The following is a 21,921-nucleotide window of genomic DNA, read 5'->3' on the forward strand; positions in this document are numbered from 1 at the left end:
ATTTAGTTTCAAATCGGTGAAATTTTTCCTTCGTACCTGTCTTGCTGTTTAAACTTCTTTTAACTTTATTCTGGAGTTTTCTATGATTGTATAGAACAGATTATTCCCATGCTTTTAGCAAAGAAACTTTTTGGTGTTTTGAAATATTTCTGGTTGCAAAACATACAATAAGTCATGATGTAAAGTACCACTTACCCCCTGCTATTAAGGTAAAACTGTCTGAAAACAGCAGTTCCTAAGCTACTAGCAGTGTGTCAGTTAATCAGCCAATTAGAGGATTGATAGCCCGTTTAATTTGCCAACTAAAACAATAGTTTTGTTTAAATAAAATAAATGTGCTCATGTAATAGAATTTTTGTTAAAATGTTTTGTCTAAATATCACGATACTACTAAACTATAAGTTTTTTTCTGCTGGGTTGTTATATTGTGAGAACCTCATATCAGCCCAGGTCAAGTTTTTACCTTTATATCTTCTCTGCCGTACCTTTCCCAAAAGAGAGGCATATTTATTTCTCTGAGAGTAAACTCTCAAGTACATAAGTTTTTATAGCTGTTCCTTAGACTTTTACTATTATCGTCTGAAGCAAGAAGAAAAAAGGGAAACACTTAATCCTTGTGAAGACTTGACCCCTAACTCAGAGTGTGGAGGGGATGAATGGACCGTTGGCATGAAACTATTAACAAAGCGGGATAGAACATAAAAAGTGTTGGCACTGGGTGGGTCTCACAGACTATCCAGGAGTTTAGCTCATGCATGCATCAGTAGCATGCAGCACTTGTGCTTCCAGCTCTCTGAAGGCAAAAGAAATGGACAAAAGACTGGAGAAATGCTGGCAGAAGGATTCAGAGTCTCCGTTGAATAAATCTGATTTTTTTCAGGGATATAGTCATGATTAATCCAACATTAGTTTGTAACTTTAAATACATATTTCATTCCAATTTTCTAATTACAACGTGAAGGACAAAGTAGCTTTAATCTTTCGCTGCCAACAAAACTGACCCAATATTAACGTTTTGAACCTAACATGAGTATGACATACGTGAGGGAATATAAAAGGAAAATTTCTCATGTGATTTTGAGTGCCTGACAAAATGCGTTTCTCTCCTTTGCAGCTTCGAATGTCAGGGAATTTCACATCAGACGAGACAGGAGCGTGAACGAACAGGTCGGCAAATGAAATGCGTTCGAAGCAGAGATGTGGTTCGAGACACGTGCTGCTGGTTCTAGGCCATTCCTGGCTGGAAATATCTGTCTCGCGGTTTGTCTCCTTCCCCAGCTGGACGAAGTTTCCCAATATATAAACATGCGGACAGAAATAGAACTAAGCTTAACAGGTTCACCTGAGTCACCAAGCAGCAGACATGAAATTCAGGCCAGGGAGTTAATAGGAGTGATATAGAGCAAGGCAAGACAATAATACATGGGTAGAACTGAGAGCTCCCGTTATAAAGACATTGGCACAGCTGTAATTATAAAGTAAACTCCACCAGCACTAAAAAGCAACCGTATCGAGTGACTCAACTGTATTTTTATTTTATTTTTTTATGTGATGACCTGTACATAAACGGGAATGAAGCCTTTTGAGGTTGCAATGCAGTGATAACATTTGAGTCACTTGTGTCTGGGGCCTGGTTTTTGGTAGAACGCATACAAAAAGTACAATGGCACATCAAAACAAGAACACCTTTTCTAACAAGTTAGCACACTTCTTCTCCACACAGGAAATCTTTGAATGGCAAGATAGCATGGAAATTCTAGAACCCGATGAACAGACTGTGTTACAAAGAACAGACCGTGTGACCACGACCTGAAGGTTTACCTCTCTAACATGTACAAGTGTGAGAACAGAGAATACAGAGGCCGTTCAGAGAACTTCACAAATAATACCGGTTTCAATCCCTCCTTCGAAACGTGATCAGGTAAAATGAACTGGGCTTAAGAAAGAATCTCCATTATCATTTGAATTAAATGGCAATATCATGAAGGGAGCAGATAGAAAAATATTTATCATTGAAACAACAAGAGCATTACAATAGGAACCTCCTCACCGAGTCGTCCTGGTAATATATTCCCACTGGAACGTCAATAAGGCTCCTCTTCTGTTCACAGTTTGTGTTTCAGAAGAAGTGAAGTTTGTACCTTTTTTTTTTTTCTTCTTAAAGACTTTTTTATTTACACAATGATTGAGTTCTGTTTTATTTAGTCCCTCTGTGAGTCTTATGGAATTTCTTGACATCATCTTTAAACACCTTAGAAACTTTCGATTTATCTCAAAAAGAGAAAAGAAAAAAAAAAAACCCAGTAATTTGCTTCGTATATTCCCATCGTAAGGATGCATCGATCTGTTTGAACTGTGTGTCACCCCGGCTTGTTGTGGTCAGCTTCCACAACACTCTGGCCCGAGCCAGAGACTATACTTGACAGCCTGTCGCTGCTGTATGTTAAGTCCCCGACGGCTCCATAAGAAGTGCTCAACACAGCGGCCACAGGGTTACCGAGTGCATAAAACTCCATTGCACGCTTTTTAGAACGAAAAAAAAAAAAAATAAACATGTCTGGTAATATTCCCAATACAGTCCATGGGTTCATAAGCAGGTCAAAGAGAAGTCAGCTTGCTGGTTTAACATGCCTCCAGTCAGCAGTGTTGTTCTCTGTGGCGGCAGGGAAAGAGGAGCGTGGCGCTCCTTCTGCAGTCCGTTCTGATGAAAGTCAATCATTGATTTGTTTCAAATGACAATTTTTGGGGCAGTGAGAGTGGTTTCTCTTTCGATAGGCTCAGCTTTTTGAATAATATGTACACATGTTCATCTAAATGTACTTATTTTCTCATGGATATCCACATGAAAGGTTTCCTAAAGAAAAGCGAGTCGTTCAGTTGGGGGTATATTCACGTACAGTGATTAGCCATTTACTGCCTAAAGGGGGCACCTATACGTTTTCTGTAATTATTATTATTATTATTATTTATTTTTTATTGAACATACGGCTTTGGAAGCTGTTGTTCATTGTTTCCCTTATACATTTCATAATGTATAATAAATCTGTCCAACATCTCAGCTCAGCTACCTGACCTGACTCATGCTTGAGTGCTTTGCTCATCTGCAAAGTTCGTCATACACAGCAGGGGGGGTTTTGGCGGTTAAGTGCGAACTGGCGGGGGCTTGTTGTGTAACACAACTGATATTTTATGTATGTGCCTTAAAGAAAGTCCTTAATAAACTCTTTGGTTTAACATGCACAGAAATTGAATCCAGTTCTAAGTACAACATCCAACAAAACAGAACAAAAGAAAGTCTGAATGTGATTACTTCCAGAACGATAATGCAGGTCTCACTCTGTCACCAGCTCGTGAGATGAATTTTCTAATTACAGGAAGAAGCCTCCTGTGCTTCGCAAAACCTCAGAGATCTGTGGCGTTACTGCTATGCTGTACGATCGAGACATTGTGTTTATTGCACGTCCCCTTTCACTCCTGACATTGCAGAAGCTGACTGCTGCCACTGTGAACACGTAAGCCATTGGGCTGACATCAGATATGATGAGGACCAGGTTAGGCCACAAAGCAACTCTTTTCATCATCTGCTAATTTACTTTTCATGAGTAGGTAGTAAAGGCTTTCAGGAGTTTTTCTATGAGCTGCTTTTAAAAGAAATTCAGAATGATGAATGTCCCACCGTATTATATTACTGTAAGACTGTGTATTTCCAGTGCCGTGCCTCTCCGGGCATATTTTGAAAATGTAGTCCGTTCGTCCATGTGGTAAAAACAAGGCCCCGTTGAACCACCTCACCTGCTCCCTTCCTTTCAAACGTAATGGTGAATCACAGGCTTTTCTCCCACCTCAAACAGCCAGACTCTTTAGCGTCCGAATTTAAGAGTTCCGGTGCGTTCTGGGGGAGGATAAGGGCCGCCGCTGGGGCCTTCAGTTTGTTGCATGAGGGATGGAGGAGGGGACCGGGCCCCTGGCACAGGGCCACCTATGCTGGCAACAGAGGGCACTGCAGGCAAAGCCACCGTCTGTATTGTGCCCCTGTCACATGGCCCCAGGTCTTCAAGTCCTTCCAGTCCCTGAGGTGGGCCTTCGTATCCCATGTTGAGCCGCAGGGGTTGATGGGCCTGGCAGTAGTCTACAATGGGCTGTTCATAGCGGTAAAAGGTTAGGGCACCCATCTGGTGGGGGACCTGAGCATTGGAAAAGAGGAGGATGCAAAATGTGGAAGGTTCATGGTGAAGAGAGGAGAGAGGAGAAAGAGGGAGAGGGGGAAAGAGAAAAATGAGATTAATGATCCAGGTTCACAACCAGAAAATCTGACTGAATCAGTATATTAAATATGGAGTTTTCATATGGGTATGGACTTGGGAGAAGGTAGCAACATGCTGACTTCTTTGCTTATTTTCTGACACTGAAGAACACAGCACAATATCGCAAAACCAAATTTAAAGCTTGTTATAAGAAAAATAAAACAAAAACATTCAACTGTTTCTGTAGGTGTTACAGAAATTACTCAGGACTTGTTTGTCCCCTTTGCCAATTAAAACCCCAGACGATGAGAGATAAACTGGGACGTCGACGTGAATCAGCTGGTTTTGATGGTGACGGGGAAACTCATAGCGGTAATGAGTTTCCCCGTCTGAATGGAGTACAGTAAAAATGCTCTTTTGTTCATTTTTATGAATTGAATACATGTATAAGCCTACTGGACACTTTTTCTCCAGATTTCATATTCCACAGTATTTCTGTTGGCAATAATCTCCATAATTTGTACCATGTCACTTTTATGAAATATCTCACATTGTGATGTTAGATCAAACAAACACAAATCAATTTTTAATACCAAACAATCTAAACCAAAAACATTTACATTTAAAACTTCAATTGATACAGCACGTTGCTGAATTTCCCCAACTTCTGAATAATAATTTTGCCATCGTTTAAATGGTTCATTAAGACTCTGGGAGCTCCTGTTCCCAGTCCGTTTGGCAGCTCACTGTAAATACCCTCACATGGTGACCACCTGAGTCTCAGCACCGGCCTAGATACCATTTTGAAATTTATGCATTTACGACAGCTGCACCTTGCAGATTGAAGAATTACTATTTTGAGTTTTCGGGGTCCTGTTTTCTAATACGCAATCTCACTATAGCTTGCGCTTGTAAAGAGTACACAAGCCATGCTGAAGGACTGCAAAAGCACAGATGGTTTTGTGCTCAAACTTTCGTAGTGAAGCTGGAACACACAAGCCCGTGCCATCTCCAGTGCTGTGCTACTTGTATCACAGCCAGGAGCACTCATCACATCTGTCCATGTGTTTGGACTTGCATTCCCTCTGCACTTCTTTTACACAGTCCAAAACAAGCAGATGAGTCTCTTGCAACACTCTGTCTTCCTAACTTTAAATCACACACTTATTTGCCAATTATAAAATTTTCTAACAGTCCGTAAAAACAGCGGGGTGAGATGGCAGCTGACCTGAAAAAAAACATAAATAAATAAATAAATAAATAAATAAAATCACTGCAGGCTGGCGGAGAGAGAACTCATCCGATTTGTACTTGCATACGACAAAACAAGCACACGACGAATGCAGGAACAACAGATACGGTCCCAACACATAAGACACAAATAATATTCCGCTCTCTTGACTTGAGAGGAAGCGTCACAACCATGCCACCTTTCCAGCATAACTTTCTCATTTCGATTCTAATGCCATCAATTGCATGAGCTAATTTATTATCTATAAGTATTTTTTTTTCTATCTCACTTGGTGTCTCAAAAGTTGCGTTTTAGGAAAGTTCAGACCAATCACAGACATGCTTTCACGTACAGGGTGTGTTCCGGTTACAGTAGCTGGAATATGTCAACAAAGGTCTGGTATCTTTAACCAAGTCACACAGAATTAAAGGCAGCTATGCTTCATAAATGAAACGAAAAAAAAATAACAACTTAGCAACAGACCAAAGCTGCAGTCGTTGACCTGCTTTACCGCCTTTGTTTGTCTGTTGATTATTCATTTAGAAAACTCAAATGTTCAGCCACCTTTGATCCTCCCAGTTCAGCCTTTTCTCGCAGCAACACCTGAGCACCTCCAGGAACACCACCCTGCATACTTTTTCTAACTCCTTCCCCCCTCAAATGGACTCCATTAAGCAAGGCTGACTCATTACATTATGGGCACTCAGTGGATTACTCCCCCTCCATTCCCCGTTCAGTTTTTAAACCTTTCACAAGCCCTGCTCCTCTCGCTGCCACACCATCATATCCCCCTCTCATCAGAGACCTCGGTGCTGCTTCCCTCACTCCCAGGCCACATCCAATCAATTAATGAACCTATATTCGCTCACTAACCATTTCAGCAGATTCTGACGAATTATCCGACTATAAATCTGCCCTTGTGCAAGTAATGTCTGGAAGCGAACAATTGTAAAGGTTTAATTGAAGAGGGACTAAGAGACAAGATTATTGAAAGAGAAAGACAGCAAGTATGTTTTTAGAAATTATCTTTAGTGGGGGTTTTTTTTACATTAAGAGTTGCCATGTTATGACAAAAAAAGAAAAAAAAAGAAAAGAAAACGTGTTAAGACTCTTTTTAAATGAAACACAGACTCCCTTCTGTTGGACAAAACCGACCCAAAATGTGTTTCACATCATTTTCTGTGAACAAAATGTGCCATTTCTATTCAGAGTCTATTGTAGCAAGGTCTAGCTGGCTCATTAGGAATGCTGTCAGCCTTTTTGCCTCTCAGCATCAGGACATTAGTAATTCCCTGCACCCTGCAGTCTGTTGACAGTCAAATATGCAAATGTTTCACATCTGGTCACCGTACATAAAGCATATCTTTTTTGCTTCCAAATGTTTTTAAAGTTGGAAGGAAAATAAACAGCGGTGAATCTCTTCTGTTTGGAAAATGTGATGTATTTTATTCATATGGTTTGCTTTTTAACCATGCCATTTTGAAACTTTCTTTATGATTGACTTAATTTTTGATTACCCATTTTTTTCTAATTGTATGCAATAAAAGGTTATGTTTAGTCCCAAAAACCAAAAGTGGAGCAAGTGATGTTATTATTCTGTGGACTCTCATGCCAATGAAATGCCTTCTTAGAGGTCTGAACATTTCCAAATGTTCACACATTTTGCAGACATCAGGATCTATAAACATGTACAGTATAAGGGGCTGCAAAGAAAATGTACCTAAAAATTGCATTCCCTAATGTATACCCCTGTGGATGAATTGTTTTGTAGCACTATCAACATTTGTACATGTACTAAACCCTACAGTGCAGACAAAAAAGTATCTTGGAAAAAAAATTAAATTAAATTAAATTCTCACACTGTTCTTTATCAGTGTGGACACATGCAGTTGTAGAGGCATTGCTGACCTGGAAATCAAACCTTCTCTGTTTGTAACGTTATGTTTGATCCTCAACATTTAAATGAATACCACTTCATTGAAATCATCAGGATCAGAAAAGCACTAAATGATTTTACTATGTCATGCTCAGTATATGCTTGTATGAAGATGGAATAATGCACACATCTTGTTCCACAAGCAGGTATTTATAAATAAGTCAGACTGACCTCTGGCTATTTTCTCAATAAGAGTGCTGCCCCAAATGACGGACATATTTTAATAGATATGAATTGACAAACAGATAACTCGCTTCTTGTCACTGCAGCTGCTGTAATGGATGCAGGGCTGGCCTTGAGATGTTGTTTTCACACCTGATTACTGGTATGGCTGCCTGTACATGCATTTGAATGTTTTTGTCTGACATACGCTTCTGTAACCTGGCAACTGCATTGTCACAGTATTCACAAGATCATATTCACGAGAAAATCAATCTTGGCAGGCTTACAGCTTTCAGTTTGTAGCCAAGACACACACACACACACACACACACACACACACGAACAATTAGTGTCCTTGTCGAGTGACTTCAGCATTTTTTTCTTGAAGTGCTTCTTAATTTGATTGTTACAAAGAGGAAATATATATTTGCTGCATATTTTTATAGCCACCATGCTGCTGAATAGACTGTTCTGATGAAATCCACAAAAAAGGATTTTATTGTGAAAATATTTTTTTTCTGCTTCCAGAGATTAAAAAAACAGTATCCACTTGAGGATAAAACTTTAACCTAGTTATGTGGGGTATTTAAACTTCCTTATGAGCAGATCGGGGTTACTGCTCATAACACTGCCTTAATGTCATATGAAATATTTTGTCATTCTATTAGGATTTTATGGAATCATGTTAAAATTTTATATCTACAGCAAAAAGTGTAAAATCAAAAGCTGAAAACAGTAACGCATTGGTCTCAATTTCCTAATTGAAATTGTATCTGATCTCCTCAGAAGGATTTTGACTCGTTCTCGCTGAAGAATGGCTTCAGCAGATTTATTGATGCCAAGAACACCTTGTGCCTTTTTGAAGAGTCCTGATGCAATGTAGCCATCTCCGAAGCCAAAAATGAGAACAGATTGGTGCAGAACGTACGAGCTTTTTCTCTTTAGACTTTGGTTTCTTCTCTCTTTTTCTCTCCTTCATTTTTAGTAATTTCTCTCTTTTTGTTACCTCTTTGATGGCATGAAAACTTGTCAAATGTGGAGCCTTTTGACAAGGTATGGCAGCAAAAATAGAGCTATTAAGGAAACTGAAGAGATGGATGGATGGATGGATGGATGGATGGATGGATGGATGGATGGATGGATGGATGGATGGATGGATGGATGGATGGATGGATGGATGGATGGATGGATGGATGGATGAGCAGCCTGCCATTAAAATGCAAAACAAGCTGCCAAATATTTATCAATTACATATCTCAGAAGAAGATAGAATGTGCCACATTTAGGTTACTGTACTGCAGAAATAGAAAGTCAGATTTCAAGTCTCTAATGACTCCAGTGAACATTCTCACATCAAATGTTTACCATATCCTCTGCACGGTTTGACCCTGTACATTGTTTTGAACTTTTATTAACTTTTATTAGTTTTATGTTAAAAAAAAAGAAGAAAAGGATCACTACACAGAACATCTAAATGAATCATTCACTACTACTTTGATGACATTAGCGGCGACAAAATAAGATGCCAAACAGAAGCTAAGTTTACTTCATTCAGAAACGACTCGATCATTTAACACTGGGCTCAGAATACGAGTCGTTGGTTTGGTCTTTATTGTGATGCTACAGCAAACATGAGCAGCTTAATAGCCTACAGTCCACGAACACCCCAGGCTAATAAAAAAGCTTTTTAAATCTTTTAATAAGAAATTAAGGACATCTCTGTCTGAGCTATAGTATGAGTCTTATAGATTGTAAAAGCTTGCCTCATAATAGCATTAAAAAAACAAAAAAAACAAGCAAACCTAAAAGATGTTAACTGCTTTACTAGTAGTTCTCTAGGAAAGCAGAGAACTACTAGTAAGTTCTTTGCTTTACTACATATGTATGTGTGATAGAAAGTCACAGTACTGTGTAATGCTACCATAAAATCCGGTTGCTTACATAGAGCTCATGAACTTATAAACGACTATGTAAATCTATTACACTATCTAAAGCCAACCGTGTTGCTGAATCTGATTAAAAGAGACATAAATATTGTTTCAGAGACTGACGTCTGAGGCCTCAAGTACAAGTTAAGTCCTTGTTGCTAAGATAGACGTCAAGGACTTTAAAATATTTCGACGCCTTATTTTAAAGGCTTCAAAAATAAATCTTTATTTTGTAATTTGATTGTACCTAAAGTGTAAGTCATAGCTCCCTGTCAAAAGAGTAAATCACATTGAAAACTGATTTAAAGCTGATCTGAAATTGCCAACTCCTCGCTTGCCACTGGTGCAGAGAGCTTTGTTTTTACAGAGCAATTTGGTGCAGATGCACCTGTGTGTATTGTATAACTTGGCCTCGGCTGTCAGAAGGTATTAGCATAAAGAGAGGAAAGAAAAGCTGCATCTCTGTGTTAAACAACTGGACTGCTTTCTGCTTCTTTGGATCTCTGCCAACGTTTATCTCTGTGTTTCAGTAACACAGTGATTGGCATGCTTCCTCGGGTTGGACCGGAAATGTTTTAGTGCACCTTAAAACGCTTAGGCTGCTTTTCATGCATGGTTTTATTTCGACAGTCGTGGGTCTTGTATAAGCAGTATTTAAGTTGCTGTCAAAGTCAATGTCAGTTTATCGTTATTGACTGGAGAACCTCCGAATGTGTGTTTTAAAACTAAATAATGTGGAAAAACCTGAGTCAACTGTTTTGTCTGTTTTTTACATATTGATACTACAAACAGTCTCACAGCAGCTCTAATTTAAGTCATGCCATCTCTTAAAAAGCCCCAAATCCCATAACTTATTTTTTTTACAGCTTTCCAGTGCCCTTTAGAAGTTTTCTTTTTTTTTTTTTTTTGCATTCATGCTTTTATGAGCAGCTGAAGAAGAAGCAACAGTGCCACAGGCATACAATGCTAATGTCTCCCTAGGCTTTAGCAGCATTACGGTTCAGAAGTCTGCCGCTTTCCCTGCCAAACACTTTGATCCTCTCATGTCACTGCATTGTGTCTCGTGGAAGCATAAAAAAAGTGAAGAGGAGTTGCAAACGGCTCCCACTGAACTGCTACTCTAGATTAGCTTTTTCCTATTTTAAGCCTTATTTTTGTAAATACTTGAAACATGTTTAAAATTGGTAATTAATATGTATTTCATGGTAAGAAAAAAAAAAAACATTTTCCAAAAAAATTGCATTACTCCTAAAAATACATAAATCTTTAGTATTTTTGTTGAAAAAGTATATTCTTGTAGCTCTTTTGCAAGGAACCGCAAAATAACATTACAGGGAATTACTAGAGCAAAACATAAATGTGTTGAAATTGAAATTGCTTAAATGCTCACTAAACTACGTTTCTATAGAAAGTACTGTTGGCTACATCCTTCTATGTTTAGCTGTATTTCTTTTTAAATGGGGACATTGAGGGAGCTATTACCAGTAACTGTGTGTGATGTCTTTTTTTCTCAATATTGTTTCCTTCTGTAGCTGTGCATTTTTTCTGCTAGTTGAAGTTATTGACAGATATATTACTGTCATAACTGTTTGTGTTATCTTTGTTTTTCTTTTCCATACAAAGTACTTCTGGTTCAGGGTTTCTGTGTTTAGGTATGTCTCATTCCTGAGTAGCTCCTTTCACAGAGCTCTTGTTATTACTTGCTCTATGTTCTCAGTTTGTGAATCTTTTGCTAATGTGTGTTTGTTCTCTGGATGAAACTCCTGATAAAGCTTTTACTTAACTTTGTATTCACAGTTTATTGTTTTTTTTCATCTTTCTGGAAGTATTCCCGTTGAAGGTTCTTCCATATAAAAAGGAACAATTCCTCACATGCTTACTCACATTGAGGGATTGCTGCAAAGTCTTGGTCCCTTGAGTTGGATTCCTCAGTTTTTTTTATTACTACCTGACATGAAACGGTGAATTGAATTTATTTATCTGGGCAGAGTCAGAATTTATGTAACTGATACAACTGTTATTTGGACTGAGTTGAAAAAAATATAATCAATCTCTAAGTAAGTGAGATTAGGTGGTTGTGTGATGCTTCTTAATATCATAATTCCTGCATTTGAATTGAGCTGTTATCTTGCTTGTGTGCCTTTTCTTCTCTTCTGATCTGTTCAGATGTCTTGAGCAAAGCCACAAAGCAGTCTACTTGTATTTAGTACTGGCAGAAATTTACATCTATTGTTAATTTCCAGTACTTATACATCTATTGTTAATTTCCAGTACTTAAACCCAAACCCTTTCAGTAAGATAATGTTCTGCAGGGCGGTACTGCTGTACAAAGTGCTTACTGGAGCTGAGGACAATAATACATTCCTTGGAGCAAACTGAATATGTGATCAGTGACTAGCACTGCAAGTGGTTAATTTAATAGAAATGAAATTAATGAGTGAGCACAGTCGTTATGTTTTTTTTTCTTTCTTCCTTCACCGCATATTGTTCAATTGGAATCTTATTGTTACAGTTTGTTTTGGATATGAAAGCTTGTGTCTTAATAACCTTCTAAGTCTAAGACCAAACTGTGTTCTATACTAGTAGATATGGGGAATAAACGACTGACACTGCTCGTGTCTTGTTCTAAATACATTTAACTTAGTCAAACACAACTGTGGCTCAGGTCAATCCAATGCCATTCACATGTTGTTTATCATAACTCACTGTTCACTATTCTCTTAACAGTCCACAGTTTTCAAATATGACTTAAATATCTATAGTCTGATTCCGGTGAGTATTCCATAATCACGATAATCTGCCGCCAGTGTAAATCTTATAAGACCATGAGTGTGAGAGTTATTCTTTTTTATTTGCATGTTTGTATTTGACTGTTTGTCTCCATGTGGGAGAATATTCTCTTTCAAATGTTTGTTTCTGCAGCATGCGGGGGTTGTCAGCTTAACTCAGATGTTGCTAGGCGAGCCTCAATGACACGAAGCCCACCAGTCAGCTTTTCACCAGAGCAGTGTGTCTGAGGAGGTGTGAAGATAAACATCGTCAGTTTGTTTCCAGACAGCCCATCCGGATGTGTAAAGGAATGTGTGTGCATCAACAAATTGTTTGGTAACCTGCCATTTTTTTTTTTTTTTATTGTTTTGCTTATTTCTCTATTTGACCATTGCTGATTCTAATTAATGAATACAAGAATAAAAGAATTACGATAAATGCTTGATCCTGTAACACGATTCAATACTGCAGGGTCTGTGGTTTTGGTGTCATTTCTGTTTAAATTTGTTTATCTAAGTCAAATATTTCCATGTTCAGTTTAGATCAGTGTATTTATGTACTGTAGTGTTGGTTTGTTACAAATATCATGTCTATGCTCCCTACAAGACAAATGTGTCCAGTTCATACTGAGAAATCTCTATCTAAATCAAGCCAAGCTATAGCAACAACTAAGACCGATTCAAGTACATCTACATGTTTATTTCAATTTCAATCTAGTAGTTTTTTTTTTTTTTTTCTGGCTTGAAGGTTGGACATTCTAATTGATTCAGAGTTTTAAGATTAGATTTGTTCAGTCGTTGATGAGGTTAAGTTTACACTTTACCTGTGCTTTTCCACATAAAATATTTTAATAAAAAAATATTCAATCTTGAAATAATATTCTTAGTGTATTTCCCATTCAATTTCTGAAAAACAAATCACATAACTGAAGCTATTCCAAATTCTGTCTTCAACTTAAATGTACTTTTTGGGAAAATAAACAGCACATATTTTATTTATTTAACGTCCTTTTCTGACTAAAGTAGCTCTGAAGTCAGAAACGGTCAGTTAGCCACATATGCACATTGCAACACCATGATACTTTCTTTTATAACCGCGTAAGGAAATGAGCCCACCTGTCCAGATATTAAACTAATTGATTCTCTAAACAGGATTTCGCCTTCCACTAACTTCTTAAAGACTGAAGGTCCCTTTATGTGCAGTGACTCCTGGCTACAGGTCTCAGGCACCACACAATGACAGTTAAAATTGCAAATGCATAAGCAGGTCTGCACAGTAAGCCATTTTAGGGGAAAAAAAAAAAAGTGAGGGAAAAAAAGAGTGAAAGACAGGGAAGGAGAAAGCAGGATCGAGGGCCCCTTCACGCACCAGTGAGTGCCCAGTGTATGCTCATCGTAACCGCCTCCCGTTCTACGATACATACAGTAAAGGAGCTTTTGCAGGCCGCAGCAAATGGGCCATGAAATGTTACTCAATGCTCAACACGTTTGTCAACCTGGTTTGCTTTCACACACACCTACAAATGTACACAATCACAACAACTAATGAGACGTGGGGCGGGGGGGTGAGAATCTGTGGGAACATGGAAATGAGAAACCAAGAAGTGCAAAAGTTTCAGGTTTGTGTCATATCTTCCCACTTGCTTCCCACAGTTTTCAAATATTTTGCAAATAAAAGTGTGGTGTCACATACGTGCTGATTTTCAGCCTGAGAATGAGTTTCACTCTCAGATATTTTCCTAGCCTATCCTTTGCTCAAATTCCTCGGCTGGCATTGAGTGTTTATTAAAGCCGCTGCACGATATCCACACAACAACAAACCTTCCATGCACTCTGCTCCATTCCCACTAACATTTATGCATGAGTCAGTCTGCATTTCTTCAAAACTGCAAAACAAAGCGTTGGCGTAACAAGAAAATGTTGAAAATTGAAAGAGAACTTGTGTGCCTTGGCTCATCTACTCATTTAAAGATAAATAAATTTGTTTGTGCCAAACCTTCTTGCACAGCAATTCTTTGAAGAAGGCTACCACGGCATTCAACGAGTCTCTGTGCTTCAAATAAGTATTTTTATTTTTATTTTTTTGCATTCCTGGCTCATGTGAAGCTCATGCGTTGTCAGCAGTCTTGCATTTTCCTCACTTAGAAATTTCGGGCTGCAGGTGGAAATGTCTGCACCGACCCAGGTAGACTGGAGGAGAGGAAGACATTTACACCACAGGAGCCACGAATTGAGCCTTGAAATTGGGAGAGATTAAGCATCATAATGACTGGTAATAATCATAGTGATTCGGTAAAGTAACTTTAATTCAAGGTCCACATAAACTGAAGTATATTTATATAACCTCTGGCAGAGAGGGTGACTCTGGGTGGTGTAATAGCGTAACCTTATAGCAGGAGCCCTGTGCAGCTAAACCCATCTGTGGCGTTTTATTATCTATATACATGCAAATGATCAAAGTCAGGGCACACTGATGTTATTTCACGGCCTAACAAACAACCCTCAATTGCTTCCAGCACCATTTACACTGTAAATCTTCCACCCTCATCGAAGGGAGCCCAAATGCATATTAAGAGCGCAAAATGACAGGCTGAGAACAATTTGTAGTTTCATTTCTACTGTCTCATTATGGATTCAAAGTTCTCAAATCTCTCAGTTGGTGATGCTTTGCATTATGTTCTGCTTCCAGTCGTGGAAGCACAGGCGGCTTGTCTGAGTAATGAGCATGACCCAACATAAACGCTGTGTGGCCAAGTTGGCTCTGCACTGGGAGCATCAGTCGCACTTTAATCAGGGATATTGGGGAGGAGTGTGCCTGGGAAGGCATGCAGAGGCTTTTAAAGACCTGACTAATAAGAAATGTCAAAGGGACTTGGGTGCAGCCAGAACTGATACCCAGACCAGGCCCATCGGCTTCCTATTTTAGCTCCCTGCACCCTGTAGAAGCAGCGCTTAGGCACAGTTTTTCAAGGAAGCAACACATTAACAAACAACAACAAAAACAAAGCCTAAATCTTCTTAGGTAACTCAGGTAACTCATATTCATCTTGCGGTTTTGAAATAACTTTTTTTTTTTCCACTTGGAAACCATTGCAACATATTTAGAAATTTTCCAATAATTAGTTTTACCATAATTGTTGCTTGTGCAAAATTCACCACAAACTTACATTATTTGTGATAGATCAACATAAACTATGGCATAAGGAAAAATGATGAAATATTTTTAGATAAATAAAAAAAACAAAAAGTTGTGCATTAGTATTCAGTCCTCCGTATTAACACTTGTACTAGTTTTGCACATTTAGAAATGTTGGCAGAAGCTTCTTTGCAGATCAGCTAAAGCTCAGTCACATTGGATGGAAAGTGTCTGTGGACATGAAGTCTTGCCAAGTCTTGCCACAGGGTCTCAATTCGGCCTAGGTCTGGACTTCAACTAGGCCATCCAAAGACATACGTTTCTTGATCTAAAGAATCCACTTTCTAGCACTGGCTGGATGTTCGATAACAATTAATGAACCTGTCAGATTAATTAAAGCAAAACTTTAAATAAATGAATAAAGTTGGCAAAAAATGTATCATTTTGTTAAACATTCATCAAGGCACAGTTGCACTGCACAATTTTAAATCACACATTATAGTTCAGAACTATGAAAATGATCCCTGACGGCTGCTTGTTTTCACCGATAATCTACAGAGCAGTGTTTCACAGTGTTCATTCGTTCACCGGCCCGCACTGAAGTTAGTCAGAATCAAAGTCTCTAACTACAAAATTAAACTGATAACAATAACTTGTTTGCCAGTAATTATGATAGATTATGTAGTGCTGAATTAATGAGGAGGCGTATGTTTTCATCTGCAAAGGTAATTAGCCACGGGCCTCGAGTAATCGCAGGAAAATTCAGGTCGTCCCAAGCAATCCCTGCGGGGACTGTTTTGCATACACTCGCGGCAGAGCAAATCCCTCAAGGGAAAACCTTTCCGCGGAGAAACTCTGACCTGACAGTTTCTTTGAGGCTATAACGTATCTTGTCTGAATTTTAATGAGCAGTGATGCAAATGGGATCGAGATGTAGCCGACTGGAATCTTGGAATTTGTGATAAACAAGGTCTTTGATCAACCTGGGCACTCTGATGTCTGTTTCACCTCTTCGCTGTGTGATTTTGTGTCTAAATCTAGCAAAAAAAAGAAAATAAATAAATAAAATAAAAACATTCTGTCTAAATTTGAATCTGTACAGAGACCAGACATAAATAACACTGCTGGCAAAATCAATCGTTTTCCATCACACACTGAATCAAGACAAAATCTTTAGTTTTATCATCAGAGTTTATCATTTTTTTGTATTACAGTCGTTAAATATCATAATCATGGCTTTCTGCTCTCTTTGGTACTTCATCCCAGTTTTATTTTCCCTCTTTTTTCTCTTCTGAATCAAACATTCAAGAAAATAAAATTCCATTTGAGAGCAGACAGAGCTTCTCCAAACAGCCGTCACAAATACAGTCATGTATTTATACGGCATTTATTTGATCATTTTTACATATTTTGTTTCATTACAGTTATGCACTTTATTGGTGTCAAAAAATGTGCAATCAACTTCAATTACAGTGACCAAGGGAGACACAACAAAGGTCAGAAAGTACGCAGGAAACAGGAAACATGACAGCAAACTCATTTTGCAGCTAAAATCCTTAGAGAGGAGAGAACTTGTTAAAAATGAAACTATTGGCTACGAACAACATCACTGTTGAAAGAAAACCAAAAGAGGTCAAGCTTCAATTTCTGAAATTCAAATTCAGCATTTGTAGCAATGCTTGAATGTATTTGTGTTCACAGACCCTCCATCCACTGCGACCAAATTTCAGCTACATTCCTGACAGGAAGTAGCATATTTTTCAATCCCTGGACGTGCAAAGCTGAGATCCAGATTAAACTCTAGTCTAGATAATGAGCAGTGTTGAATAACCTGCTTTGATGATTTATGGATGACAGATCCCCCCCACCACCCATAAAACAGCAACATCTCCCTGTTATTTAACCAGATTTCTTTAGACTTGGAAAAGTAGAACACATGGGCCACAGGAAAAAAAATAAAAATAAAACAAAAATGTGATCGCTGACTAGCGCTGCTCGCAATTGCCCCACAGCAAACACTTGTGTTTAGCAAATGGTAATTAAAATCGGCTGAATCCCCAAACCCCAGATAAATGTTTCATTAGATGGCTATTTGATATTACTTCTGCAGTGGAGCAACAATATTCAAATTGTTTATAGAGAAATTAATGCATCACTCCCAGCGGCGCCCCCACGTTATTATGATAGTCTCTCTCGCTCCCCTTGCCCCTTACTGCACCAGGATTTGCACATGCAACACATAAAAAAATCCCGGTACATTAACGTAAACCCACATATGGTGGAATAACACTTGGACAAATAAAATTTTAAAGCTCAACCCGGGGGCAAAATGCAGCAGGGACACATGGGAGAAAGATGAGAGATTCATTTAAAAGCAAGAAAAAGACACACTTTGCTTTGATGTGGGCTTGACAGAGGTTGCACATAAGATGAACAAATGTTCACGAGAGTTTAAAATAAAGCAAATAGAGATCAGTTACATTTCTGCAAATCCTCTTAAGCCCTCATCACTTTTTCATATCAAAACTAACCTCTTCATCTGAGAACATGAAAATGACTCTGTTACCACCTGCTGAGTTTTAGACAGGGGCTTTGCAGGATTTCTCAGCACTTCTGTTAACAGATGAGGTTATATAACCAAAACCAGCGAATCGGAATGGAGTCAAAGCTTGACAGGTTTCTTTTAAAAGCATAAAACCACCAGTTTGTCCAAGTTTCCCATGAAATGTTGTCATGCAATATCTCTGGCACTAATGGCCTCAAACATGTTCTTTGCGTTTAATTTCATGTGTTTCACCCGTTTCTCACTTTTGGCATTTTGCTGCTGTAGCTCACGATCCAAATGTTACATGTCAGAGAATAAGTACATTCAACAGAGAGGACATCTACATTTTGAATCACTTAATCTTTTTGTGATGCCTTGCAGAAGAATTCACAACTCTTGAACTCTACAGGTTTTGCTATATTACAACCATAAATATTAGGAGGTTTTTAAGGGTTTTTATATACAATCTGTAGTGTAAGGTGAAGGATAATGATAGAGAGTTTTCAAATATCTTACATGTAACATTTGAGAAGTGATGTGTCCTTTCAGCCTTCTTTAACTCATTATCTTTAATTAAACTGAAGGCAACGTAAACTAAATGGTTAATAAATTTAATATGTATAAATAAAGCTGTTTTGTGAGACGTACTGATTCCAGCATTGATTTTGACGAGCAAAATGTAGATGCAAGTCACACTTTTGACATTTATAACTATAAACTGGTAAAAGCTGCTTCATTATTTTTTCTCTTTCACGATTATACATATCATTGTGTTGGTCTATCACATAAAATTCCCTCTGAAATATAATAAAAATATCGGTTTGTATCGTCACAAAACACAAACTCCAGCTTACAGGACAAGTTTTCCAAGTCCCCGTAAATGCAAACCATTTCCTGAAGCGATTGAAGTGAACATTTGGACTTGCACACCTACATTTCAAACCTGAAACACAAACATAATAAAAACCTGTTTCAATTTGACAACATTGTCAGTACTTTGTCTTGAGTTAAGCTGTTGCCATGATTCAATTTTCTCAACTCAAAGAAATGCAAGACGAACCTGACAAGCCTATCCTCCAGTGACTAGCTGACTAATGAGATGCCAGATTGCAGACACAACTGACATATTGTCGAGAAACATCAGAAAAAATAAACGGTCTTTTGAGGACATTTTTTCATCTATTTTGTGCCTATAAATAAAGAAATGCATTAGGTATAACTTGAAGGAGTTTTGTCACTTGTCTCTGAGCGTCTATTGTTCTTTCTGATGCACTTTTCTTGCTAATAAGTAAATGAATCTTTTGTTGTCATTTTTATATACACACAGCATTAGTTGCACATTTTTCCTTACGTCTTCCTGTAATAAATTCAACAAGGTGCCAAAAACTTTTCTTTAGAGACTTTGACAAAGTAATATCTTACATTAGCTGCAGATTGATCAGCTGCAGATCTATAATGTGAATATCCTTTCCCCCACATCCTAAATCTGATGAGCATCCATCAGATTTAGGATGTCTGGAGTCCAATGAATTAATTCTCATTGTAGAAAACCATTCTAGGATGCTGGTTTCTTATTATTCTGCTAAAAGTAGTGATCAGATAATGGACACACTCTGGTAATAAAGGGGTCTACATGGCCAGGAAGAAGTGGCGTGTTAAGGAAGCTCAGTTGGTGCTAACAGGTCATTCTGTCCTTAGATAGCCAGGAAACATTTACACCAGCAGCGGCAAGAAACATTGGGAAAATGCAGGATGCATCTACAGTATGTCTTCATGTCAGACTGAATGTTGAAGAAAATAAGAGTCACTGAACCGGACTAAATTTTTATTTTATAAATTGTGTTGAGCCTGTGTGAATTCTCGTCTGTTTTCTGATGTTAGCTGACATTCGTGACACAGGGAACTCCACATGCCTCTAACCCGTCTGCTCATTCTCCTCTGACCTCATACATCACCTTTACATTTTTTAGACGAAAAAAATGTCACAACTTACACACCTTCCATTCAATAGATATTTTCTCTTTTGTAGGTGAAATATGTTGTTTTGTGTGAAAAACCCAGTAAACCAGCAGATTCTGAAATTCTTACACCACCCAGATTTGTAACATCAATCCTGCCACAGTCAAAGTCTCCAAATTCTTAAACTCGTCTAGATTTTTAATGCATTGAGTTGCTGCCATGTGCTGGACTGGTTCATGTTTTGTTTGATGCAGCTCTTCATATGTCTGTTAACACGCATTGGCCTGAGATTGTGCATAGATAAAATAAACATATGTTTACTTCTTGTTTCCAAAACATAATATTTTGAAATTGTGCTGTCCTTTAGATGTCAATGAGTCAATCTTAACATCGGAGGGGAGAAACATTTGCTTGTCCAAGAAATCGGTGAAACTCATTGGTCACCAAGGTTACTGCATTCAGTGTTTTGTTGTAGTCCCCAACACTCCCATTACTCCTTCAGGTTTCCAATAAGATATTCTCCACATCTGATCAACATTTTCTTGAAAAAGTAGAAATAACCTCAATCTTTTGTATGCATCCTCACTCTGCCAGGTTGTTCAGTTGGCTGCCTTATCATGTAATTTAGTATGAACCCTTAACTGTCATCATCAAAAATATTGCATCTGCAAGGAAACAAGAAAACAAACACATTTTCCTTAGAGCAAGAGGAGTGACATGTGTTTGATTGCAGCTATTTGCAAACATTGTATAGTCTGGTAAATACTCTTACTCATTTAACTAAACTACATAAGTTTCCTAACTTTCGTCTTTGCACTTTCACTACTACGACATATATTTTCTGTGCCCTATGAGTCACTACATATTGTCTTCCTGCAGCTTTTAATATAGAGTTAAGCATTTTTACCTATTTCTATTCAAACCCACGCAGTGGTATTCAGTTTCCGCTGAAGACCAATAGAGCAGAGAATGTTGATTTCTAGCCAAGCAAAAGATCATTTAAAGCTAAAAGATGTAGAAGAACTGACCTTGTCTGCCCTGACGGGTAAACCAAACAATATTCACTTCTCATTTCAGCACTTTGCAAGGCAACGCATATGAGAAAAACAGCCAACAGAAGTGACCTGGAGTAATGCGTTTAACAACCTATAAAACTCAGCCAAGTTAAATATGCTTCCAACATGGCATTAGAGACAAATGCCTTCTTTATCCATATGGGTTTTAAAACAGAGCCACCCCCTGGAGACTGCAACATTTAATAGAGCAATGCCTTTCCCCAAGGTTGACAGTTTTTATAAGCATCTTGCACGGTTGCTATGCTGCCATTTGTTTACAAGTGGGATATTTTCAAGTAGCTTCATTTCAGTTTTGACTCATTATTTGCTTTTGACCTAATTTGAATGTGATTATAAGATAACATTCTTAATGGTAACACTTTATTTGAAGGGGGTGAATAAGACTGACATGACACCGTCATAAACATGACATAGCACCTGTCATGAACATGACATAACACCTGTCATAAACATGACATAACACCTGTCATTAACATGACATAACACCTGTCATAAACATGACATAGCACCTGTCATGAACATGACATAGCACCTGTCATGAACATGACATAACACCTGTCATGAACATGACATAACACCTGTCATAAACATGACATAACACCTGTCATTAACATGACATAACACCTGTCATAAACATGACATAGCACCTGTCATGAACATGACATAACACCTGTCATAAACATGACATAACACCTGTCATTAACATGACATAACACCTGTCATGAACATGACATAACACCTGTCATAAACATGACATAACACCTGTCATAAACATGACATAACACCTGTCATAAACATGACATAGCACCTGTCATAAACATGACATAGCACCTGTCATGAACATGACATAACACCTGTCATAAACATGACATAGCACCTGTCATGAACATGACATAACACCTGTCATTAACATGACATAACACCTGTCATAAACAT

The 21,921-nt window shown here is 38.2% G+C and overlaps 1 protein-coding gene across 1 annotated transcript in view; it reads right to left on the minus strand.

Moving 5' to 3' along the window:
• Positions 1-1,510: 1,510 nt before the first annotated feature.
• The window catches only part of LOC106921688 (leucine-rich repeat transmembrane neuronal protein 4), a 102,938-nt gene continuing 82,527 nt past the window's right edge, over positions 1,511-21,921 (minus strand). The window contains exon 2 of the mRNA XM_014993527.2: positions 1,511-4,184. Within this exon, the coding sequence (XP_014849013.2) occupies positions 3,861-4,184 (324 nt within the window). The 3' untranslated portion in view covers positions 1,511-3,860. The remainder of the gene's footprint in view (positions 4,185-21,921) is intronic.

This window comes from Poecilia mexicana, unplaced genomic scaffold, assembly GCF_051168715.1.
Source record: "Poecilia mexicana isolate PSO_F unplaced genomic scaffold, ASM5116871v1 scaffold_12, whole genome shotgun sequence".
In the NCBI taxonomy this organism is placed as follows: domain Eukaryota; kingdom Metazoa; phylum Chordata; class Actinopteri; order Cyprinodontiformes; family Poeciliidae; genus Poecilia; species Poecilia mexicana.